This window comes from Wolffia australiana, chromosome 1 (genome assembly GCF_029677425.1).
Source record: "Wolffia australiana isolate 7733 chromosome 1, ASM2967742v1".
NCBI lineage: Eukaryota > Viridiplantae > Streptophyta > Magnoliopsida > Alismatales > Araceae > Wolffia > Wolffia australiana.
The window spans coordinates 9,898,501-9,925,404 of NC_135835.1; the positions used below are offsets into that span (position 1 = coordinate 9,898,501).

Here is a 26,904-nt window from a genome sequence, read left to right on the forward strand (position 1 = left end):
GTTCCCTTTGAAAGACCCCTTTTTCATCACTGTCTAATCATAATTTGAAATAATAAACAGTATTACATTAATATTATTTATTAATTAAAATATCAATGATAAATTAAATAGGTAAAGTTGATTTAGTCGTGAACACGGTTGAGTCAACCCTTGGGTCAATCAGGTTGACCCAACCACACCACCAAACCCTATTTGCAAGGGCCACACCTACAAGGGCATGGATACTATAGCACTAACTGCCATTTGCACAAATTTGAGGGATAATCTAGGTTATCCATCACACAAGACCATGAAAGAAGATAAAATGAGTCCAGCAGTGAGGATTCTTCAATCAGATTGATTTAGATTCGTTTCAAGCAGTTAAAGAAAACTGATCTAATGGCCTTAATCATTGTCAAATCAACATGATCATTCAATAAGATTGATCCAGCACACAAATGTATCACGACTAATTACCTAATCAAATTGGAAAAATGAGCAATAACAAATTCTGACCTACTGATTAGGTGCAATCAACGATCAATGAATTTTTCCTTTTATTGCAATTGATTCTTCAAAATTGATCTATTGTCCTTAATCATTGTCAAATCAATAAGACCCATTCAATTAAATTGATCCGGCCCACCAATGTATCATGACCAATTACCAAATCAAATTGAAAATATGAACAATAAAAAATGCTAACCTACCAGTCTGGTGCAATCAATGATTAATCAAATTTTGCCTTTATTAGAATTGATTCATCAAAATTGGACTAATTGATTAATCCAAAAGATCTAATTGAAATCTACGTCTATCTCTGGCCCATATTAGAAAATATATCTTCATGCATTTCTGGCTTTTACCAAAATGGAGGAGACAGCCCCACTAACAGTGAAGCAAATATAAAAAATATAATCAAAAGAACTTCAAGAAGAAATAATTTTGTTTATGTCATAGGAAAATATGCTATATGAAACACAAAACAGTAGAAAATATAATCGTGTCAATCTACTCCTGACTTATCATATATGCGCGAATTCAATTAGGGCCCTGAAATATGAATAATGCATCCGCATAGAAATTACTAGATTCTTTGAGCCGCGAGGAAACCAATGATAATTATTTCATCCTCCCAGTAAAAGTAACCACACAGTGCAAGCTCCACTCTCAGTAGCCAAGGAATAATCATATTCCACATATTCCTCCTTCCATTGCTCGAATTTAAACCAAGTACTCAATCAGCTGAGATCAATTCCTTGAAGTCCACTTGACCATGATATTCCATCCAAATGTCCCAGACTGCATTAATCGGCCGATTTTGGTAGGTATCACGTCTTGATTTGTTCATTCCTTCTCTTCTGATCCAGCATGGTGGGTAGAAAACCGAAGAGCTTGTCATCAGCATTCTTCGCAGCGAGAAGTGAGGGAGAGAGATTCTTTAGAGTTCTGCAGGTTGTTTTCGCCATGGGTCGGCTTGTACTCAAGCAAGAACTCGGAGAAGGCTTGGCTTGTAATCCGCCAATCGAATTCCTGCTGGAAGAGTTTTGCGCAATTTTATCCACCGTTATCTCAAGATCGTTGACCTTTAATTTCAGCTCTGATAGAGTATCCATAGAATTCTGGGCAAATCCCTGCAGAAGAACCATTAAGCTGGACTGCGCACGCTTAATATCCTCCAGTTGCTTGCGAATGCCAGCCAATTCCGATGAACAAGAAGATGGAAAGGAGTCTGGCATAACAATCACTTTCTTCGTCTCAACACTCATCTGCAAAGGATCTGATGTCGCAGAGAATTCTAGATTGTCGGCACTATCATCATAAACTTGATTTTTGTACTGTTCTGGGGTCGCACGGTTGCTCTTACTCTCAAAACTCTTGGTCACACAACTACCCTCAGATTCTTCGTGTAGATTTTGCACTGGTAAGGACGTTCATAATATTATAAATAGAGAAATATTGAATTAAGTTTATGAAGGAATTTTTCGCAATAGAGCACTAACCTTTAGGAGGGGAAGGAGTTGATGAAACTCCCCCAGAATCGAACTCTGAAATGGATTTCCAATAATTTAACGCCTGCATAGCTGCGTCTCGCACAGGTTTCACCTAGAAAACGCAGGATTTTGTTAGAACCAGGAGAGGAAATAACAGCAACTAATGGGCATAATGGCAAAGACTGACCTTATCAAAACGAGCGCGTTCGAGAGACTGTATACTTGTTGCCTTAAAAGGCCACAAGGCACGTGACAGCAGGTCGGCATTTTCAGCAATTTGCTGCAAGGCGACAGCTGCAGCCTTGCGCGTCGTCCATTCACTGCTCTTCAAACCTTCTTGAATGCTATTCACTGCCAACGATAATGTCTGCGCTGAAGAAGCACCTCCAGCCTAAAATTTTCAAAAGCGCAAAGAAATTCAAGTCTCTGGAGACATCTAGAAAATTACTTTGAAACAGTAAATTTTAGTTCATCTGTCAAGTTTACTTCTGATTTTGTGATACACACATAAAGATACTTAAGATATACTTCAACAAAAGAAGAGATATGGAATACCCAGAATCAGAAAAGTGTTTGTACCTGAACAATACTTCGAATGAGATCAACGAGCGCCGGCTTGGCCATGAAATGTGGGTTCTTGAGCAATTTGATGATCCGAGTCAACATCTGTTGCAGAAGAGAGATAGGAACTTCTCTAGCCTCGTCGAAAACCCTTGTGAGAGACATAGCCGCACCCATCTGAACATTTCTGTTCTGTTCGCCGAGTGCTTCAAACAGAGGCTTCGATAACACAGCAACAGCTCCTCCATTGTCACCATAGGAAAAACAACCTAAATGGTAAGCCAAAAGACCAACAGTTTCACCGCAAACATCTCTAACAACAGTGTCAGGGTCTCTTAGCCGCTTTGCAATACTCGCAATCATTTTCCCAAGATAAGGCGCCATGAGGGCTCCATGAAGCTTAGTCATCGTGCCCATTAGCTTAACGCATTCCTTGCGCACAGCGCTCTTCTGCTCAGAATCCGTCTCACTTATGCAAGATAGTACTGAGACGATCGATTCCGGGCCCAAATTGTTTATGATCTTATCTAGTTCTTCCACTCCGATCTGGTGCGTATCCCGATCCGCAAGCTTATTCAAGGCGAGAAATACTCTGTTTCGGAGCTCGAAGGATGCCTGTTGGGGGCTTATTGCCTTGCTTCTTGTTGCCTTGATGCTTCTGGAAGGGAGAGAATGGAGGGACCTCATGGCCACGATAGCATGTACAGCAGAAACGCCTGTAGTTTTGAAGCTTCGATGCAAAGGAGATCCGATAGCGGACTGCAATAATGAACAACAATGCCAAAAAAGGAGAAATGTGTGAAGGCGACGTATAGAGAAAAGGAGGCATTCAAGCAGCCTCAGAGGCACATTTAAACCGATTTTGAATGCAAATTGATGGGGCGCGAGCTTAATAAGGCAGGCGAAGGAAATATAAAAGATCAAGAGTATGTGCAAGGCAAATAGAGCGCGGACACGAAGAGAGGATCAAAAACCTTTCACGAACTCGCTGTACGGCGGAATTAAATGCGTTAGAAGCAGCGCTGATGTTGAAAGAGGAGAAATTCACAGGAGAAACTGAAAACTCATAACTGCCTGGAAGATCAACACGAACAATCTGATATCACTTTCAACTTTCAGTAGTCCCGCACCAGTCTTCCTCGTTCTGCACGATCATCCTCTCTATTGCTTCTCTCTCTCTCTCTCTCTCTCTCTCTCTCTCTCTCTCTCTCTCTCTCTCTTTCTCTGTTGGTTTTTGAGCGGGAAGATTCAAATTTCAGATCTCAGCGAAGAAGAAAATTCTGACTGAATCCAGTACAATAAAAAAGACCAGCACGAACACGCGGGCCCCACTTTCCAATAGTCGAATATATGTGCTAGAACCAAATTAAAATATTAAGGCCATTCAGATCACGTTGTTTAGTCCTTTTTCCTTTTTTAAGCTATTTAGGGTTGGGAAAATACTACGAAAGAGCATGAACTTTCGTTTTTGTCTAAAAAATAGCATAAACTTTCATGCTTGTCTAAAAAATAGCATGGGCCAATAAGAAGATGCCACTTGGCGTCTTCTTATTTTTTGTCAGTCATGGTCAACTGCTGACGTGGCAGCCACCATGGCAGCCAGGTGGACTCCACGGTGGCATCCACGTCAGCAGCCGCCGCCGACGCCGCCCGTCTCCGCCGCCGACGCAGGCGGGGCAGCGGCGGGGAAGGGGGCGGCGGAGCGGCGGGGAAGGGGGTAGCAGGCGGCGGCGCGGCGGGGAAGGGGGGAGGGGGCGGCGGAGCGCCACGCCGCTGCCTGCTACCCTTCCCGCCGCCCGCCGCCTCCTTCCCGCGCGCCGCCTGCTACCCCCTTCCCCGCCGCCTCCTTCCCCCTTCCCCGCCGCTGCGTCGGCGGCGGAGACGGGGGGCGTCGGCGGTGGCCAGAGACGGGCGGCGTCGGCAGCGGCTGCTGACGTGGATGCCACCGTGGAGTCCACCTGGCTACCACGGTGGCTACCACGTCAGCAGTTGACCATGGCTGACAAAAAAAATAAGAAGATGCCAAGTGGCGTCTTCTTATTGGCACATGCTATTTTTTAGACAAGCATGAAAGTTCATGCTCTTTCGTAGTATTTTCCCTTTAGGGTTTAGCGTTTGGAGATAATTCCTTGCAACAACAGCTGCAAACTGATAACTTGTTCATTTGAACATTTTTCCTTGTCTAAAGTCAGAGGAATATCCGCATGAAATTAGGGTTTAGAGTTTAGGGTTTAGGGGTTAGTGACCAATGTTTGTCACGGCTGAATTTTGGTGAGTCGAAGATTTCTGGATAGAAACGCGTGTATTTTCTATATCATTACGTGCAAAGAGGAAATGCACATTTGATAGGCTTTGTACATTCATGGAATGTGTGGCCCTTTGATAAGAAGATATCAATTTGGTCTTCAAAACAGGTGTACATGATGTCTCCTCTGATATAATTTGTGAAAGGTATCATGCAACAAAGTATAACTCTTTGATTGATCCATTAGTTGCCAAATTTCGACCCTTGTTGTAGACAAAGGTATTTAAAGACAAAGTGCCACTTTTCAGAATATGGCGAAACCATTAATGAAAAGTCACCCTATAGTCAATTCAAAAAAGTGTCAAGATAGGAGTTGCTCATATATTCATAGTCAAAGTAAAATAAACACAACACTCGGTTATCTTGAATTAAGATAGAAGTCTTCACTCCACAAGGTATCTGGAATACCACAAAACTCCTTCCGAGTGTTCTTCTCACTTGGTTGTTATACTACATTTCAAAAGTTTAATCCTCTGTCAAGATATAATCATTCAGCATTCACTGAAGAAAAATGACCATTAACTGATATTGCCGAATATCATTTCGTGATTCGAACTTAAATGCATGTCATTGAAGTATGCTTCGACATAGGATGAAAAAGGTACAGTAATCCACTATAGAAATCTGACTTAAGGTTTTCGGCACAAGTTAAGCATTGAACATATTGTCTTAAACTCAAACTGACAAATCATAATACAAAAAAACTCACATAAAGCTATGGACTTCTTATGTGCTAGAAGAGAAACCATGTCCAAAAAATAATTATTATTAGGGACATATATTGTTTTCTAAAAATAACTTAGTTAAATAAGGATCATTAACAATATCAATATGTATAACAAGGAGTTATATTATTCAACTACAAGTAAAATATGACAAAAAGTCAACATAAGTAAACCATGAAAGTAAGTGTATCTCCCTTGATATATCTCAAGAAACAGAGTCACATAGTGATCCTTTTATCTTAAAAAGAGAATCAGATTATGATTAATACTAGATATTTGGGTGGACCTAAGCCAACATCAATGGAATTGTAATGAAAATTGTATTTCTCTCTTTTCTCTAATGTTTGTATGTTGTGTAGTGGATATTTTAAAATTAAAGGAGCCAATCAAAATTCCAAGTTCAAAAAATACATTTATCTGTGCTACATATAACCATATTATCATTTGGATGGCACATCCAAAGTGTAGCCTTACTCCATACACACATCCAAAAGTTTGACTTATCATACATCTCACTTTGAGCAAAATATTTTTAGCCTGGGTGAAGTATTCATAGTCATGTTATCTACTTTCTCAGGAGTCGAATCAACTGTGTACAAAATATTATTGATTGAATCATTTAAAAGTGATTAGAAATAACTCGTATCCACCTTTAATGTATGACCCCTCTAACATGTCTTTATGGCGCTTGATATGCACCATGACTCCATTTGATAGACTTCATTGGATACCTGATGGAAATATTTGTAGTCAACAAGCCAATCACACATTCGATAAATCAATCCATGTTCATCAATACGATGTATTAGTTATAGTGCACGTGTGACTCTTATAATGAAGCCCATGGATACATGATCTGATCTAAAATATTCGTATTACAAGGATATTCGAGAAAGACATTGAATTATCTGGATATAATAATACTATTCAGTGTCACTCATATTCAAAAAGGACATTGGAGTGGAAACACTAAAGATAGATAATTGGTGCTTTTTTATGGAAGAATTCACTGAATTAGTCCACACAAATCCCTGAAATTGTATTGTACCCAACTGCCAGCCAAGTTGATTCATATCATGGTTGTGTAAGGGGTCCTTAGATCTGAGTCACCAAAGGCGTCTTGTAGATGAACAATTGTACTTTGTCTATGACCTATGAGTTCCTAATCATGGGATTCTAAACATTTTTAGTCCATGTGCATCAAGAAGTTCACCAAGACAATCAATCGGTCAAAATGTGATTGTCCACCTTTGGCATAAGAGGAGACATCTCAAGGAAGATGATGTGATGAATTCCGTGGCCAAGGCAGCAAAAAATCAGAGAAGAGTTCTCCAATGATTTCTGAATTCATCGGTATTAGCTCATATGACCGATTAGGGTTTGATGATTGACCATACCCATAATCATCGAAGGATCATTACACGATAACCGATGAGGGACTACATTTACACGATAACCAATGCCAAACATGTTCCATGAGTGAGTTGATACATGCTCCTTTATATCTTCAAGAGCACGAGGTATAGCTTGGGATCCCACAGGTTGGAGACTCGACCTATAGATTTGATTAAATTGATATGACATTAATTAATATATACGCTGATATAGATAATTAATTTGAAAGGCAATAAAGATTATTCGGCTAATGGAGTCATTCACTAGATTGATTGCACACAAATGACATTCTCCACATCGATAGATATAATTAAAGTTTGGGGGTTTTAATGAAAAATATCCACTTAGTATAAACTGGACAAGACCCTGAACGAAATTCACCCAAGACAATTATTCAGGGCCTTTCCCTTATTCTCCCTTCTCCCCATAGCTCCTCTCCATTCTAAATATGATCGAGATGGTGTAACAATGATATGATTGAATATGAACGGAGCTTGTCAAGGTGGAGGAGGAGATTTGACGTGATGAGGATCACATGCATACCTCCAGAGGTTGCATACATGAGCAGTTCCACACAACATGCACACGGATTAAAGGAATTGTAGATGAATTTGTGTTGAGAAGATTTTTCATTTTTTTGTTGATGCTATTACGATTCTAGTTGAAGTCTACCATTGTGAATGGATCTTAGCTTTCATCCATATCAAGGCCCCTAAAATCCAAAAATACCTTCATCACTCCCTATACCCTTCAAGCTGGTCTTTGTCTCATACGTAATTTTTCCTCCCAAAAGCCACATTTCCTTTAGGAAGTCCATCCTGATATGCCTTCTTGTCCTTGGTGCATCTTTCCTTGAACACAAGCATTATCTTACAGCACAGTTGTATGCATCCAAATCTAACTTATTATGTGCAACAAGCTCCAACTATTTACAAATGACTTCTAGACATTGAGAAACTTTTTGACTATCCTTGAGTCAAACATTTACAAGCCTTTTCAGTCAATAAGAAGAGTCCTCTCGAGTATGCGAATCCTAATGAGTCAAGAAAAATAATCACAGAAAATTTTATAATACCAATACCTTGACTAATATCAAATATCAAAGTGAATAATGATATTTCAATAACTAAACCTCAAACTAATAACCCAGTTCACTTTACCCAGTGCACAAAAATAATCAACATTAAGATGATAAGTCAGAATTGAATATTTCAATCCAATATCCCTCAATACAAATTACTAATCAACTGAATACATTCTCGACAAACCCACCACAATAATAGTGGTAATATATAATCACTGGATTTCAATTTCACAAGCAACAATTTCATTAAAATTGTATCTATAATCAAAACATATCTCAACCAATATATCTTAATTCCATAATAACAAGTACATTATTAAAAAACATTTCTAGGATTGAATAATCAAATTTCAAGGAATTTATTCAGAAATTATCCTGATATTCACAAAATATCATTCAAAATATTGTGTTAATAAATGTTTATAATACAGATTAATATGAATATATGGCTTAATAATCTCCCATAGGTTAATGTATGGTCAAATCAGCTCATTGGAATTAATCTTAAATATTCAATATCAATAATTAAATACTTCCAAAATGATTCCAAAGTTTTGTTTATGATGGCAACGCTACCGATAATTAGGGCAATAGTCAAATTCTGTAATACATGTCAAATATATCAATGCAATAGATCAATGAGTCTTAATCCAGAAATATCTTCCCAGAATTTTTTAATACAAAAATATGAATTTCTGTTAGTTAATCAAATTGATATTACATTAATCTAAGGTCATATAAGTAAAGAACTTGGTACTATGCAAATTTAATTGCTGGTCATTAAAATATTTATTTCATTTATATATCAATTGCGAAATATCATTCTCAACCAAAATATTTTATAGAGTATATCTGTTCCAACTTATACAATTACAGTTCCCGCTGAAATTTTACATAAAAGGCTTTAGGTTGTATACTTATAAATCAAATATTATATTAACTGAATGATATAATAATTCTTATTAATATAATTTTGCATTATAATGGAAGCAACATAATTTAAAGGATAATTTATAGAAACTTTTGAAGTTTGCTGAATAAACATAAATCTTCAATTATGACTTTTGATGAATTTCAAACATATTGAAGAGTCAAGATCAAGGTGTTGGTTAAAAGGGAAATAAAATTCTACAGTTTCTTTTTAAATGTATAAAAGTTATTTCTATTTTAACATAAATAAGAAGTAACTTTTATGTTAAAGAGTTATAAGGGCATTCTCAACCAAAATATTTTATAGAGTATATCTGTTCCAACTTATACAATTACAGTTCCCGCTGAAATTTTACATAAAAGGCTTTAGGTTGTACACTCAATCTCTTTCTCAATCTCTATACTTATAAATCAAATATTATATTAACTGAATGATATAATAATTCTTATTTATATAATTTTGCATTATAATGGAAGCAACATAATTTAAAGGATAATTTATAGAAACTTTTGAAGTTTGCTGAATAAACATAAATCTTCAATTATGAATTTTGATGATTTTCAAACATTGTCAAGAGTCAAGATCAAGGTGTTGGTTAAAAGGGAAATTAAAATCTACAGTTTCTTTTTAAATGTATAAAAGTTATTTCTATTTTAACATAAATGAGAAGTAACTGTTATGTTAAAGAGTTATAAGGGCATTTTAGTAAAATAAAAAATAAAGTGACACGAATTGGGACAACGAAATATGAATGGGCATGTAGATTTTGGTAATTGGGGCATTTGAAGCTTGGAAATTTGAGAGACTTGGAGAATCTGGTTCTTTGTGATCTTGGGAATTTTGAAGATCTTAGCGGCTGAGAAATTGTGGGGTTTTTGGAGATTTTCGTGTATTTTTGAGATTCTTGGCAGTTTTGGGATCTTGGAAGTTTTGAGATCTTGGCGAGCTGCACTCCTGTCAAGTTTACAATATTGGTGACAAACGAAATCCACACTTACAATCTGGTTTGCAATCTAATATGATTTTCGAAATTGATATTCAAAAATTTATTTGTAATCTCATCTGACTATCGATCTTGATATTCTAATTTGATTTGTAATCAAATCAGAATTTTGATCTTGATATTCAAAAATAGATTTATAATCAAATCAAATATTTATTTGAAATTTTATTTGAATATTAATCTCAACAATCAAATTCTTATTGAAAATCTTATCTGGATTTCGATCTCTAAAATCAATTTTATTTGAAATTTGATCTGAATATTAATCATGACAATGAAATTATTATTTGAAATCTAATCTGAATATTAATCTCGACAATAAAATTCTTATTGGAAATCTTATCTGAACTTCGATCTCTACAATCAAATTTATTTGAAATTTGATCTGAATATTGATCACGACAAACAAATTCTTATTTGAAATCTGATCTGAATTTTTATCTCTACAATCAAATTTCTATTAGAAATCTGATCTGAACTACAATCTTGGAAATCAAATTCCTATTTGTAATTTGATATGAATTTTGAATTTGACATCAAATATCTAATCTGCATTTTGATCTGATTTTAAATATCATCATTCCTAATCAGATTTGCATTCTCAGAATTCACAATCTGTTTTCTAATTTTGTCATTTACAATTTGAATTGCATTCTCTTCCTTTACGATCAGATTTTCAATCTCATTACTCACGAACTTGCTTGCAATCCTGTTAATAAAAATCTGTTGAAAAAATCTTGACATTCAACATCTGGGTAAGAATTTCTGTTTTCATCATCTGGATTTAAAAATCGTGATATTCATAACTTGAATTTAGAGATTGAGACATTCTTAATCTGAATTTCTGAAATTAAAAATATTCTGAGTATTTGATAAACAGTTGATCAAGAGAGATCTATATTCCAATTTTATTTTACTGTGACAATTTTACAATCTGAAGAGATATTAGTTACCTGCATGTATATTTGTGTTATCTTCGCTTGTAGTTTGATTACAGGGTGAAACAGATTGATTGACAAGGTAAACAATATTATTTGAAAAACATTGATTTTTGGTGACATTTACATACTATATTGCAAATTGGAATATTGTTTCTTTTTGGAATAACATTTCAGGAAAATTGAAGCTTACAACATTGAGTGAAGGCAAATTGGGCCAACTGTGAGAGACTTAAGTGGTCAATTAGAAGAAGAAGTGAAAGCGTACATACCTTCAAAAGCAATGGGGCTCAAGGTCATTTACGTTTTCTATTTCTAGATAGGAGATATCCGTGCATCCCTATTACCAGGCTGTTTTAGCTTGGGGGGCTATAAAAACTTGGTTAGGGACTTATTAAAAAACTCCGGTTGGATATCCCGGGACAGGAGTAAGGGACTAGCCCTAACCTGTATAAAAATCTTGGGTGTCCTCTTCTTCTTACATCATCTTAAGTAAATAAATAGATAATAATAGAAATCTAGTAACACTTAAAACAGATAATCGAATAGGAATTGTCTAATTTGCCCCCCCCTAGACCATTCAGTGTTGAATATTCCAACAACTTTTTATGGTTAACTTTCATTCTAGAGAACACAAGAGCAAACAATTATTTGTCTGGAAAGACCACAACACCTTGAACATAAAATTGTTTCGGAACATTGATTATCAAGATTCAACATAACTGGATAACATGCTTAATTGATATAAGTAAACGAGAATTATGTAAATTATATTATTTTCCAGGATAGCAGTAATGATAATTCAGAAATGCATGCATACTTGTTTTAAATTCTTTGTAGAAAATGAATGACTGAAAGATTTTCCTCTTTAAAATATTTTAATAGAACTGATTAAAATACTACGCAATGCAGAAAAAAGGGATGAATCCTAGAAAATATTAATAAACATCAAAATATAAAAAGTAAAAATTAAGAATATTCTTCAGGGTGATGCGAATGGATTTAAATCATGTAGGATATGAATTGAATCAGAGAAGTAGGAGTTTTGTAATTACCACCAAAGAGAATGATTCGTGTGTCTGCAATATAATGTACTTAGAATATGTATAAATTTTGAACCAAAATTCAATGTAGAAGTAGTCATGAAATCATTGGATCCCGTAGAGAAAATAAATGATTATCAATAGACAAAGAATTATCCCAAAAGTTAAGGTTTCCCAAGGTGCCTCACAGAAGGATGCCAATAGGATGGTTGATAAGGTTTTTAAATGGCCTTGATTGATGCTGAACTACACCTCCATTGAAGATTATGAAAGACAAGAAAGATAAGATGTGCATGATGGATATGGAGGAATAGAAATGGAATAGTGATGGAGAAATTTAGAAGAGGGAGGTAAATATGTGAAAGAGAAGGATAGAACTGAAAAGAAATGGTGAAGTGGATAAAATGAATATAGATCTGTAGGAAAGAAATAACAAGTTAAGAAAGAATTAGGAGGCCCAGGTGTTAAGAATAATAAGATAATGTACTAAGGAGAGAGAGTGAAAAAAGGGGAACCAGGAAGGATTGATTGCTGAAGATGTTGAGAGACAATCACCAGCATACATTGCCATGGCTTAAGCTATAGTTATCATACGTGCAAAAATCACTTCCTCTCAAAGAAATATGAATATCATTCTTCAACTTTATCATCCCTTGTAAAATGGAAAGACCTTTTAAAGGAAAAAAGTGAAGTTTCAGTTATAGGAAAGGAGTTTGACGGCAAGAGAATAGAACTATGTGGTGACGAGAGGAAAGAATGTGCAAATAGGTGGTTTTTATTGGGGTAGATGAACTCAGATTGTGGGATGAAAGTTTTGTGAGAGAAACAGACAGTAGAATATTAAAGCATGGTGGTTATATTGGGAGAGAAAAAGAAGTTATCAATTAGAAGAAGAAAAAGAGTCAGTAAAATAGTCATTGATGGTAGGTGATTGAGAGAATTACATAGCAGACAGAAAAAAGAGAGAAAATACAAGAATTAGGGAAGATAAGAGTCAAGGAAGTTGGCTATTAAGGAGAAAGGAAAAAAAAGTGGTAAAGAAAACATATAATTGGTAGAGGAGAAAAATTAAGGGAGGCAGTTGAGTGAGCAGAGAGAAGAACAAAGTAGGAAAGAGAAGAAAGAAGTAAAAAGAAAAGAAATAATGGGAGGGGGGGAAAGAAGTGATATAAAGCAATGATTTTCCCCCTCATCCCTGTAAACTTGCATTACATGAGTGCTTTCATAGAAATATTTGCCAAGTTTTCAAATTCCGATATGAAAAAAAACAGGTTAGACATTAAAATGTTCTCTGAATCTACTTGATAAATAATTTCAGATAAAATTTTAAATAACTTATAAGTGAATGAAAAATTCATTAATAGATCAATTTTGTCTTTTTTAAATTTCCACTAGTGTGAGTTTGGGTGTAGCAGAGACTATACAGATTGTTTTTTAATGCCGAAGAAAGATTGACCTCTGACTTCTTTTCGTACATGCTTTGTGAGAGAGGCAGAACTAATCGAGAAGGAGAGAGAGAGAGAATGAGAGCCATATTTTTTCTTCCAGTTTTTTTAAATAAGGTTATCACGTGGTCCAATCAAAAGAGGCTATTTATAACCTAATGGATATTATGTGGTCGTCAAGCCAATCACAATGCCATAGTCATTTAAGTTCATTGATAAAAATATTATGTTCATTATTATTTCAGTGTGATGTTTATAATGAAGTCCATGAATACTTGCAATGACCTAGTGAATTATGATGAGATCATAATACAGTGATCACTAGTCTTTAAACATGTATTCTAAATATTCCTATTCAATGGATATTCAAGATAGACATCGAATTATCCAGATAGAATAACACTAACTGATCCTACTTATACAATAGATATAGCTGATCATGTGGCTATTAGTGTGGCAACACTAAGGACAGACTGTGGGTGCTCTTCAGAGAAAGAATTAACTGAATTGATCCGTATGAATCTCTGAAAGGTATTATACCTCAACGTCAATCAAGTTGATTCATGCTACAGTTGTATAAGTGATCTACTGACCTGAGATACCAAAGACATCTTGTAAATGGATGACTACATTTTGACTACAAATTATGAGCCTCTAATCATGGGATTCAAATAAGTCATAGCTCGGATGTAGTGAGAAGTTCACAAAGGTGATTGAGTGGTCAAGACAGAATCATCTGCCCTCGGTATCAGAGGAAATTGACTCAAGGAAGATGATGCAGAAAATACCTGTCCAAGGTAGTGAGGATATCGAAGGAGTTCTCCAATGATCCCCATTACACATCAGTACTAATCGAATGATAGACTAGGATTTGACGATAAACCATACTCTAAGTCATTCGAGAGTCTCACGCAGATGATGGATTATACATATATGGTAACAGATGGCGGTAAAGGTTCCATGAGAGAGTTCAAACACTACTCGGTATTTTTTAAACCACGAGGTGTAGCTTGCCACCGCACGGGCTAGAAACTTAACATATCGATTGAGTTAAATCGATCCTTAGTTAATTAATCTATATGCTGAAATAGGTAATTTATAAGGTTGGCCAATAATTGTTATTGGGCCACTTAAGTTATTAACTAGAATGATACATGGGCCTAAAGGGTTACACGCATAAGATCATAAGGGCATTGGTGGACATATTTTACTCTGTGGGGGTTTTGAGAAAAACTCAAGTAAAATATAAATATTGTGAACGGCCATATAATATCCATTACATAATTCACTAGGTCATTCCATGAAATCATAGACTTTATTATAAACATCACACATTAATAATAAATAAATAATTATTTATTTGAATGAACTTGAACAAAATATGATAGTTTGATTGGCTTGACGGCCACTTAATATCTATTGATGGAGGACCATCCAGTCGAACGCGTCCCGACCCGTCGTCAGCCACGTCGGGGAGCCCGAGCCAACATGAAAAATCTACAATTCTACTATCCGGTTTGAGAAGCGGCGTCGTCGTCTCACTTTGTGTTGTGTGTCTTTATGTTCTTTTCTTCCTTCCGTCGTCTTTGGATTGTCGGGAGGCCCCTCCTGCGTGAGTACCGGCACCCTGCATGTGTTTTCTTTTATTTAATTTTGCTTAATTGTTTTCTTTAGGAGGGGAGAAAACCATGATGGGCTTCTTCTACCCCTAAAGAGGCCTTTTAAGGGGAAGCCCAATAGGCTTCCCCTTAAAAGATGGGCCCAATAGGGCCACCCATAACTACCACCTTCCTTCTATAAAAGGGGGAGAAGTGGACGCGGGATGTCAGGCTTGTCGTCATCGTGAAAGAATTCTAGATATATCTTTGAATTGGCAGTTTTTTTTTTAAGGTTCCCTGTTCTTCCATTCCCGAGGATTTCATACTCCATCGTCGTCATTTATGGTCAGAAGAAGCTTTGATGCTTGTGGAGATTGTTGGATCTACTTTATAGAAATAGAAATCCGTCCATTTACGAGTGCATCTTGGGATTCCTTTGTCGAAAGAGAACATCCAATGGGGATTCATGACATCGCAGGTCTGCCCTGAGATCATCACTGAAGGATTCATTGTACAACCACCATGACTACTACGGTGCTTTCCTGAAGGAAACTTGACGGAAAGAGATCGTTGCAGTGAAGGTCTGAGTTGGTCTCCGCCCTCTCTTGTCGACGAGAGAGGTTGTTGCGGAGGCCCGTTCTCTTGAAAGCTCTGTTTTCGCTGAGTTGATTGTGCCCTGGCCGCCTGAATCCGCTGCACTCTTTTTGGTTGAATATTCATCCGGACGATCATCCATCTCCTTATGAACGATACGGTGAACGATTTCTGGAAGGAACCACGTTGCTGAAGATTTTGAGAAGATGTTGATTTGTGACTTTGATGTCGATAATTCCTTTCCTCGCCGAGACAATCCCTTTGCACGATGATTTGAACGGGGACTCCCGGTGGGCACCACTGGCTCACTGATCAAATTCAACCAAATCACACCCTTTTTCTCTCTTGACGATGGGGGAAATTTTCCCGTCTAGTTCTCTTACTCACCCGTGTAACATCAATATTCTCAGAGGAGCTGCGTCGACAACTGTTCATGGATTGAAAATGCATGGTGATGCTAGTCGATGTTGCTGATTCTCTATGAGACTGAGGAATCTCTTAGAATCATTTACCGGTTCAACCGACAGTCCCGATCGTGCTCCCCAGGAATTGGTTCCCGAATCACAGGTCACGTCCTCTTCTCTTCTCTTTATAGTATTATTACCACTTTTAGTGCCGATTTTTGACTGCTCATCGACCCGACAGAAATTAAGAGTGTGAATGAAATAGCCATCGTCCCTAGTTAGGGAATTTCCTTACTGGTGCTGGATCGGTTCGTACATGCGACGGTGTGGACATCCTTGGACGAGAGCCGTCCCCCACTACGTCGTCCCTCAAACCGATTACGTGGGTCATTGGGAGCTTGTTTGTGTAAAACCTGTCATGTGTCGTTAACTGTTTACGCCTCGAGTCTTTTGACCTTCGTCATACTCCTCGTTGAATTCTCTTAAAAATTCACAGCACTACTTTGCATTTCATCGTATTCTCCATTCGATCTTCTTTGGTGGAACACGAGCCACCTGAAGCCGGTCGACGTGTTACATCATCTATTATATGGAAGATTGACATTGACTTATCATAAGTCATAACCTGGGACCCGATGGGTGTCACCACCCGACGTTGTACGTAGGGCATACCCATAGACCTGCCTCATGTGAAACTCGATAATGGTCACTCTCGATGCTACGAACAAAAGTATTATTGTCATTCTTAAACTAGTAGTAAGATGTGCCATCCATGTGGGATGCTTATGGGAGTGTAGAAGAAAGTCAAGCATCAATGTGTGTCATGTCCTAGTATGTGGCTACCGCGTAACAGATGTAGTGTCGGGAGCCCGACCGCCACAGTAGAAACCCAAACAGATTAGGGCCCTCGTAGTTACCCTTGGGTATCTTTTTCCCATCATCAACTTCCAAGGCCTCCATGAACTTAGTTTCATGGAGAAAATATATATGAAATATCTATGAAATAAGTTAAGTGAGATAAAAAAATATATCTAAAAACTTAGGTTCAGTTCAACACTCACTACCTTCCTATTTTTTTCCTTAACACATATTTCCCTTATCTATAGATTCCCAAAGAAATATCAAATTCTTCAAATGAATGTAAAAGTCAAAATCTCATTCTTTTATGTGATTCCCTTTATCTCAATTTTAATGTATAAGCTTCTTTCAAGCTCAAGATCACCCTTAATTCAAAAATTATAAAATATATAAATATTTTTTAAATCCAAGTTTAAATTTCTCTATCTCATTCCTAATACCTTTAGACTAAATTGATGATTCAAATTTGTTTCACATAGCACAAATGAAATGGATAGAAAATGATTAAAAATAAATAAACATATGATCACATCACGTTGCTCCAAATAAAATCAACCATTGCTAGTTCTTGGACACGTCTCTTCGAGCCATTTAGGTTTCCAGCCTCAAGATGTATCCATGTCATCATCAGAATGTTTGATCCCCTTATTGTTCCTTCAAACAGTGGCACTTAAAATTTGAGAGGATATCATCATCATCTGATCTCAGTAGATGGCAGCCTTTTAAGAAACCAAAAGAAGGGAGGGAACCTAGGTCCCCCATAGGCACGAGAAATGTTCACCCTCCCCTATTTATACTCTTCAATAACTTTTCATTAAAATCCCTAAATATTTGACTACATTCGCCAAGTTACAAAAATATTATGTTTGTGACCCTATATGCGCATATATGATTTTATTCAATAACTATAATTAACTTTATTGCTAACCTGGTCAACTTAAATCAAGAAAATATATAATTATTTTTTAAGTGTTAATTTAACCTAATCAATCATTTGAGTTATCAATCCTTGTGATGTCACGTTATACATCATGCTCCATAAGATACAAAGCATTATGTCAGAATATACATGTATGTAGGATCCTTCATCTGCATAAGAGTCTCAAATCACTTCGGGTACAGTTAATCAGAAAATCCTAACCATTTATTCTAGTTCATATTCATAGGTGGTGGAAACCATCAAATATTTCCATTGTCATGGATAGGGATTTCATTAAATCTTACTTCTTGAGTCAATCTCCTCTTATAATGAGTGTGGATGGTCCTATTTTCAAAACAAAGAAATTTTTATGGATATTATTGCTATATCATAGCTAAGCCAGATTAGAATCCCATAATTAAATACATGTACTTACTACTCAACAAATAAACGTCCATCCATAAGGCATATTTGGTGTATTAGGTCTAAAAGATCACTTATAAAATTGAGCATGCATCAACCTGATAATCATTCAGGTATAATATCATTTAAATATTTATATGGATCACTTTATTGAAATCTTTCTATAAAGAGCACCCACTATCTACCCTAAATTTCATCACCATAATGGCTACATAATCATCCATACTCATTGTATGAGTGAGATTAGATAGTGATGGTATATATTAATATTTGGATGTCCATACCAAGTCTCCTTCTAATGGTAATGTTTTGATTACAAGTTTAAAGTATAGTAATCATTATAGTATAATATCATCACAACCCATGTAGCCATTGCATGTATTCAAGGACTTCATTACATGTGTCACAAGGTGATATAATGAATATAAGATTATTTCAATGAACATAAATGATATATATATTAATATTTTTATGTCCATACCAAGTCTCCTTCTAATGGTAATGTTTTGATTACAAGTTTAAAGTATAGTAATCATTATAGTATAATATCATCACAACCCACGTAGTCATTCCATGTATTCAAGGACTTCATTATATGCATCACAATGTAATATAATGAATATAAGATTATTTCAATGAACATAAATGATACATTTAAGTGGGGTTAGCTTTTAGGCCACATAATATCCATCAAATTTAACATGATTTTTCTATCCTATGATGATGTGGCTACTAAGTTCCAGCCATACAGTCTTCCCATTGAAGTATATATAATATCTTCATCATCTTCCATCCCTGGATATCAAAAATTGTCGAATCTCTAGGATGGGGGTCGTCCTTCTATTATGCTCTCTACAACGAGCTCTCTAATCGTTTATCCCATATGGTTTAAGTTGGTCATTGATTAATTAACCTATATGTTGATATCAATAATTAATAAGGACAGATAATAAAAGTTACTGGGCCTTTGGAGTCGTTAACTTTTCTAATACATTAGCCTAAAATGTCACACGCAAATGGTATTTTGGATGCTTGAAGATATGCTTAAATTTTAGGGGATTTATAAAAATATAATTAACTATAATTATGATAAATGCTGAGTTAAATTCACCCATGAAAAATTTATTCTGGTGCCATCCTTATCCTCCCTTCTCTCCTTGGGTGCCATTCTCTCTTGATGTGATAGGAGCAAAAAAATGATGATATATACTAATTTGAATCAAGATGGAGGAGATTTGATGTGTTGAGGATACTTTAGATACATCTAGAGGTTGGGGCGTTGAACAAACTGCGATAACCCGCTTGAGGAACCAATAAATTACATATATGATCATTATGATTTGATCAAAGTGTTTTCAATAATTTTAAAGAGCCTTTACTATTTTATAATGTCTTCTGCCATGTGAATCCTTAAAGGATCATGTAAATAATGGCTATTGAACCCAAAAGTGGTATCAGAGCTAGACTTATCCATGATTGAGCTAAAAAACAACATCATTTTTCTGAAGCGGGGTGCACTAAGATGTTTTTAAATCATTTTGGAAATTCTGCGTAGGTCTCGCTCCCCTTCTGTTGATGGATCTTAGTCCTACAACAGATGTTGTTTTGATCCTGAATCAGACATAATACAACCAACGAGATGGGCTCAAGCAATCTGTAGTGGTGATTGCAATAGACATTGTCAGGCCATGACATCTGGCACTTGCACAATGCCAGCACAACTTGACCCTTTCATTATGTGCGACATACCATTGCTTCTTGAAATCCGAGTTAACTCAAGCTTCTTTCTCACCTTAAGGGATTGGGGCTAGAATTGAATTGAATCGATCAATGATTTGATGGAATAGAACAAAATATGTTCCGAACAGATCACATATTTCAATCAAACAAGGATATTATTTCAATCTAGATTTTTGATTCACTAAAATGATTTCGCCCCAATGAGTGACTTTGGATTTGATCTATTGAATGCTCAATCAGATCAAACATTTGATTGATTAAGTTGAATCCCCAATTAATACCCACTTATATAAATCATTTCTTTATGAAATAGAATCTCAAAAAAAAAATATACACCTAGAAATTTGATATTAGCTTCATGGAAAATCCATAATAATTTTAGGGTTAAATTATCAAGCATCATATCTTATTTTTAGTTATCTAAAACATTAAATTAAGAAATAAAATTCATGTATGCATAGTGATAAATATTGGCATACAGTAAATGATCACATTCATCAAAGAGTTGACAAAATGTGTTAATATCAACTTTCCAGACAAAAATATTAGAGGATGTTCAATAAAATATAGTAACATAAAAATACCCAAACTGGCATCTCGTCAAAGATCACAAATTATCCAAGAGAGAAGAAAATGAATTTGAAATCAATGGGATCCATTTTCACACTCTTTATAGATAATATATCAAAACCTAATTTCATACCTTTGACAATATTGGTGGGATATCATTTACAAGATTTTAAGCAATACTCAAGTTCTATAATTTACTGGCTGGATTGAGGGAACATCCATTAGGAGGTTTCTTTATATCTTTTTATACAAATTTTTCATCCTCAAATATGGAACATTGAGGAATACTTCATAATTCATATACAAATTTTCTTAAGGAATAATCACATATCATCAACATGGACGAATAAGTGATCATCATCGAAGGTGAAAGGATAAAGGAGTTCCTCAATGCTTTGGGAGTTCTATAAACTCCAAAGGTAGGAATGAATTTTTTACCATATCCAGAAATATGATACAAAGGATACTATATGAATTATCATTAAAGTTTCAACAACCACTTTGATGTCAAAGAAAAGGGTTTCATCACTTTATAGAAGTGTGTCTATGCACTTGTTATGAATATCTCCTTGCTTGAAATTTCACTTGATAATGTGTACATTGAAGATATTAAATGGGAACTACATGAGTATAATGATACTATGAGATTGTAAATGGAGTAGGGAATTATAATTAATTATTGAATAAAGTTTTTGTTGTTCCAACTAGCTCCATGGCAAGGAAAAAGAATATGTGATGTAGGAAGACATTATTCTAGAGTGTTAACAAGGAACATGTTCAGAGAAGAGAAAAGAGAGAACCAAATCTAGAAAAGACATTAGTAGTATGACAAAATATGATGCAATGAAAATTTGGGCACCCACATCCCTCTTGGTATGTCATAGATACGATGTGTAAAGCTATATTAATCCTTCAATACATAAGAAGTTCAGTTGATCACTTATAAGCATGCATGCATCTTGCAAACTAAAACCCAAAAATTGTTGGGAAAACAATCCAAAGTATATAATTGAGCTTTCTGAGGTATGATGTACCCCACTCACAACAACATCATCTTCCCTCTAGTGTTTTCTTTTGTGCTTATGTTTAATGCACAAGCATAGACATGCTAGCAAAGCCACTAGAGAAATATTTATAGTTAATGTGAGCTCAAGTTACTAAATCTATATTTCCTTTGATTAATCTCTATTTCAATAGGTGAAGGGAGGAGATTATAAATTCATTTAATCATAATAATAATGTTGGCTTCTGAGACCATGATAAATAGGATCTTCTAATGATCTGTTTAACTAAGACACAAAATTGTCCTTTCAAATAATTGAAAACATGATAATAAAGTACTCTTTTCCCAAATCATATCCATGATTTCTCAATTCCTTGAATGAGTAGTGTGGAGCCGTTCATGTCCAACCACTAGATGTATCTGATGGAAATATATGCGGTTGTCAAGCTGATCGCACATTCCATAAGTCAATCCATGTTCATTAATGCACTGTATTCATGATAATGCATGTGTGATGCTTATGATGAAATCCTTGAATACATGATCAGATTTAGTAAATTATGATGAGTTTTTAATACGGAGATCACTAATATTTAAGCATGTGTTCTGAATATTCCTATTCAAAGGATGCTTAATAAGGACATCAAAGTTTCTGTATATACTGACACTATCAAGTATCACTCATATGGTGAGTATTGCCGGTCCTATAGCCATTAGTGTGAAAATAGTAAGGATGGATATAGTTTCTCTTTAGGGAAAAGATTTTGGTGAATTGATCAATGCAAATCCCTGAATGGTAGTATACCAAATTGTCAATCCAGTTGATTCATGTCATGATTGTGTAAGTGGTCCTTAAACCTGAAACACCAAAGATGTGTTGTAGACAGAAAGTTTTACTTTGACTATAACCTATGAGTTCTTATTCATGGGATTCTAACAGTCTTAGTTTGGGTGCATCAAGAAGTACATGAAGATGATCACGTGGTCAAGATGGGGTCATCTACCCTCGACATAACAAGAGAAAACTCAAGGAAGACTATGCGATGAAGTCCTAGTATTTTGAAGGAAGCTCAAGGTAGTAGAATATTAGAGAAAAGTTCTCTAATATTTTCAACTACATCAATACTGACTCGGATGAACCACTAGAGTTTGATTGTTGACAATACCCTTACCCATCTTAAGGGTGTCAAATAGATGACGAACTATATTATTATTAATTTGTCATTCATTAATCTATATTATGATTTAGTTAATTAATTTGGAGGGTGAATAAAGGTTATTAGGTTGTTAGATTCATTAAGTAGATTGATAATGCGAGCCTATAGGGTCACATGCAAATGGTATTTTGGACATTAGAAGTTATACTTCAAGTCTGGGAGTTTTATAAAATATTCTCAATTATTATAAAAAAGGAAAGCCCTGAATAGAATTCACCCAAGCCATAATTGTTCACGGCTCTTCCCATTCTTCTTCCTTCTCCCTATATCTCCTCTCCATTCCTGATGTGATTGGGACGGCATAACGATGATGAAGAAGTGTGAAAGGATCTCATCAAGGCGATGGAGGAGATTCGACATGCCAGGGACTACGTGGATACATTTAGAGGATGTACACTTGTCCATTTCAACATGTCTCATTTAAGGATCCAAGAAAATACGGCTTTCATCAATGCCAAGATGATCTGATCATTAGTTTTGTAGATGCCATTTTGATTCTATTTCAAGTCCTCCGCTATAGGAACCACTTGTGTTTCATCTAGGTCAAGGTTCTCAAACCCAAAAATATCAACTTGATCCTCATCATGTCAAATCTCAACCTTCTCAATGAGTTTTATTATTGATCCACCTTCATTATTTCAGCACTCTAATCACAAAACATGAGATTACATGAGGATAGAAGTGATAAGAAGGATAGGCACCTGAAGAAATATGACATGGGTGAAATTCATTCGGAGAGTTCTCATATTTATACTTCATGGAAATTTTTCTAAAACCCCTAAACTTTAAGTATATTTTCCACGTCCAATAGACTATTTGTGTATTACCCTCCAGGCCCATGTATTAGTATTGCTAATGTCGCATCGTCAACTTGGGTGGGATACAAATGACCTTCTGGCACCTAAGTCTCCACATCAACATACAGTGGGATCACTATTGTATCTTTTTCCTTTGTGTCATGGGCGTGGGTGAGTTGGGTCCATGTGTAATTCGAATATTTATGCTCCCTCCATACCTATAAATGATTCTAAACATTCGACCTTATATATGTAAAACCCCCCTGAGTGACATCAAGGGTACGGCTGGATCGGTCTGCGAGCACAACCCTTGGGTTGGTTGTACTTGGTACCATATTTTTGCCAGCAAAAAAAATTCTTAAATCGCCTAATAGTCTTTGTTATCCAACATATTCATTATATATATTGATATACAAATGAATTAATATTGGGATTTATTTAAGCTAATCGATTGGTTGAGTTGTCATCATGTGGGTTATGAAGCTACACCTAATGCTTTTGAAGTTATAAAAGAGTCTACAAACTCTCTCATGGAACCTTTACCATAGTCCAAGTACATGTACATAAAATCCCCCACCTACTTGATAATCATAAGATGACTTAGATAGTGGGTACGATCAACTATTTAAACCTAATCGACCATCCCAGCTATTACTGATGCATCGTGGAATCATCAGAGAACTACTCTAATGCTCGACTACCGTATTGAAGAGTTCATCACATCATTTTCCTTGAGATTTATCTGATAGAGAAAAAATAGGTGTGTTAATGTCATTGTTATCAATTCACTTCTATCAAATAATATTTATGAATGTTTAATCTCACTCAAAGATGTACAGGAGAGAGTACGGTCATCTCCTTAGGGTTTGGCTCTTAGAGATGGAATTGGCTAATGATTTAGAACGCAAGGAATCATTAGCCAATTCCATCTCTAAGAGCCAAACCCTGAGGAGATGACCTTACTCTCTCCTGTACATCTTTGAGTGAGATTAAACTTTCATAAATATTATTTGATAGAAGTGAATTGATAACAATGACATTAACAATGATTTGAGACTAATGATTTGAATTCCAGGTAGGAAAATGTGGAAGATATCTCTGAAAATAGTTCAAGGGAATATAAAGATGTTGTTAGGGGGATGAAGAATAGCAATAAACCAAGAAAATAAAGCAGAAAATGAGGAGAATGAAAGAATACCACTACGTGTTTGTAGAAATGTCTAAGGGAGAGAGAGAATTTATAGGATATTTAATAAATAAATTTCTCCCTACTGATTTTATTCAAAGCTGGAAATATTTATTAGGAGAGTATATGTAGATTAGAGAATTAAGCTAATTTTTTCCAAATTTTTAGAAGCCTATTTATACTAGAAATTCTGAATAAACCTTTTGAAAAGACTATGAGTATGCAGTGTTTGATGAAATGCCTGAATAAAGGAGAGTAGTTATGTGGTATCTTTTATGCATGACTCAAGTTATTTTTTGGTGCCTTTATAACCAGGAAATAAATGGAATGAGACATGTAACTCTCTATAGTTGTTAGGTATTTTTAAAATATTTTGCTATTGTGTGGGTTTCCTCAAACAGATTTAATCAATTTTTCTTAACATTTCTAATCCAATGAAAAATATTTTAAAAATACCTAACAACTATAGAGAGTTACATGTCTCATCCCATTTATTTCCTGGTTATAAAGGCACCAAAAAATAACTTGAGTCATGCATAAAAGATACCACATAACTACTCTCCTTTATTCAGGCATTTCATCAAACACTGCATACTCATAGTCTTTTCAAAAGGTTTATTCAGAATTTCTAGTATAAATAGGCTTCTAAAAATTTGGAAAAAATTAGCTTAATTCTCTAATCTACATATACTCTCCTAATAAATATTTCCAGCTTTGAATAAAATCAGTAGGGAGAAATTTATTTATTAAATATCCTATAAATTCTCTCTCTCCCTTAGACATTTTCATTAATGTGATAGTGAGCTATATGAATTAAATCATAACTTAACATATCTCGATGTCGCGAGGGATGATTATCGTTGGCTCCAGACCTCCCAAGATATGCAACTTAGTCCTCCAGGTTAGTCGCCCATGTCTCTCCTCTTCTATCACTCTTTCAGAGAGATCTCTTCTGGTCACCGTCCTCTCACCACCACTAACTGAAAGAACAAGAGAAAATAAAAAGTAGGAGGATCTTTCCCCTTCTATATTTCATCATTCATATTCAAATTTGGCAAGAAAGATAATGTTCGAGGCAGGAAATTTTGGGTTTTATAGGATGGGAATGCTCCAAGGACATCCATGGTTGATATGGGACTATTCCATGCTGTTTTCCGGTGGTGGTTGGGTAGAATTCACTTGCTCATCACTGAAATCGGGTCACTGGCGATGGAGATGGTGACCAGGGTTAGTAGAAGATGAGGTTTCCCCTGGGCCGTTAGATGCCTATCTTGGAGGGTTCAACGACTAAAATTAAATCATAGCCATGGACCCTCCTAAGTTCTGGTGGTCCTTACCTAGTCATCGTTATCCACATCAACTCCTATCTCTGCTTGTCTTGCATCATTGGTCTGCTTCAGCGCCCACCACTGATTCAGTAAATAACTTGAATCTGATCATTTGATCTTCTTAAAGAATATGACCTGTCAAGATTAGAACGTTGTCTTTAAAAAAAGCCATTTCGACATGGGCTTTCGCCTGGGTCAATGCGGAGCCCAATAGTTTACTTCTCCATATAATTTATTCATGCGACGGCCCCCGGGCTCAGATGACTCTTTTTGTATTTTCCTTGGCCCGGCCCACACTCTTCTGAACTTCCAGTTATTCCAATCCCATATCGAAATATTTAAGATTCATCACTGGTTTATAAGTTTCAAACCATATGACATTCGAATTTAAAAGGACAATGGAAAGGAAGAAAGGAAAACACCACTTGCTTACCTTCCTAATTGTGATGTGGTCTATTCTCTTTGTCCGTAGCTACAGGTTTGGCCTTAGGCTATTGTCTTAGCACCGGCAGCTGTGGATGTGCCTACGGTGCTGCTTGGCTGCTCCTTCTAAGCCATAGCCCCCTTTTTTCTCTTTGCTTTTCTTTATTAATCATTATTTATATTTTTTTTACTTAGCATATTTAGGTTGTATCATTGTCATAATCATGTTAAATTTATAAAAATGGAAAATTTTATATGATATATGAACTGATGCATGCAATGGAATTGGATCATATCATATCAAGAAATATCTATACTAATTCCATGTTGTAAACAACATATGACCTTCAAAGTGATAAAGTACATGCATGAATTTGAATACGTCAGTATCCTATTACACCAAGAGTGAATGATCACATAATGACCACTCAATCACCTTTG

General features: G+C 35.7%; 1 protein-coding gene across 2 annotated transcripts; it reads right to left on the bottom strand.

The window, feature by feature from the left end:
* Window positions 1–885: 885 nt before the first annotated feature.
* LOC144705649 (ARM repeat superfamily protein) lies at window positions 886–3,743 on the bottom strand. 2 transcript variants are annotated; one of them, XM_078578424.1, is made up of 5 exons: window positions 3,509–3,743; window positions 2,553–3,293; window positions 2,161–2,364; window positions 1,983–2,085; window positions 886–1,900 (listed from the first exon to the last, which is right to left on the bottom strand). In XM_078578424.1, the coding sequence occupies exons 2-5, from the start codon at window positions 3,219–3,221 to the stop codon at window positions 1,311–1,313; spliced, it is 1,566 nt and encodes a 521-aa protein (XP_078434550.1). In that variant the 5' UTR covers window positions 3,222–3,293; window positions 3,509–3,743; the 3' UTR covers window positions 886–1,310. The 2 variants fall into 2 exon arrangements, with proteins under 2 accessions (XP_078434550.1, XP_078434557.1); XM_078578431.1 differs by having other exon boundaries at window positions 3,606–3,737.
* Between the last annotated feature and the right edge of the window lie 23,161 nt (window positions 3,744–26,904).

Coding starts and splice junctions, on each gene's coding strand:
- LOC144705649 (XM_078578424.1), bottom strand. CDS start 3,221: ATGAGGTCCCTCCATTCTCTCCCTTCCAGAAGCATCAAGGCAACAAGA. Junction 2,086..2,160: donor AACGCGCTCGTTTTGATAAG/GTCAGTCTTTGC, acceptor TGCGTTTTCTAG/GTGAAACCTGTGCGAGACGC. Junction 1,901..1,982: donor AACTCCTTCCCCTCCTAAAG/GTTAGTGCTCTA, acceptor CGTCCTTACCAG/TGCAAAATCTACACGAAGAA.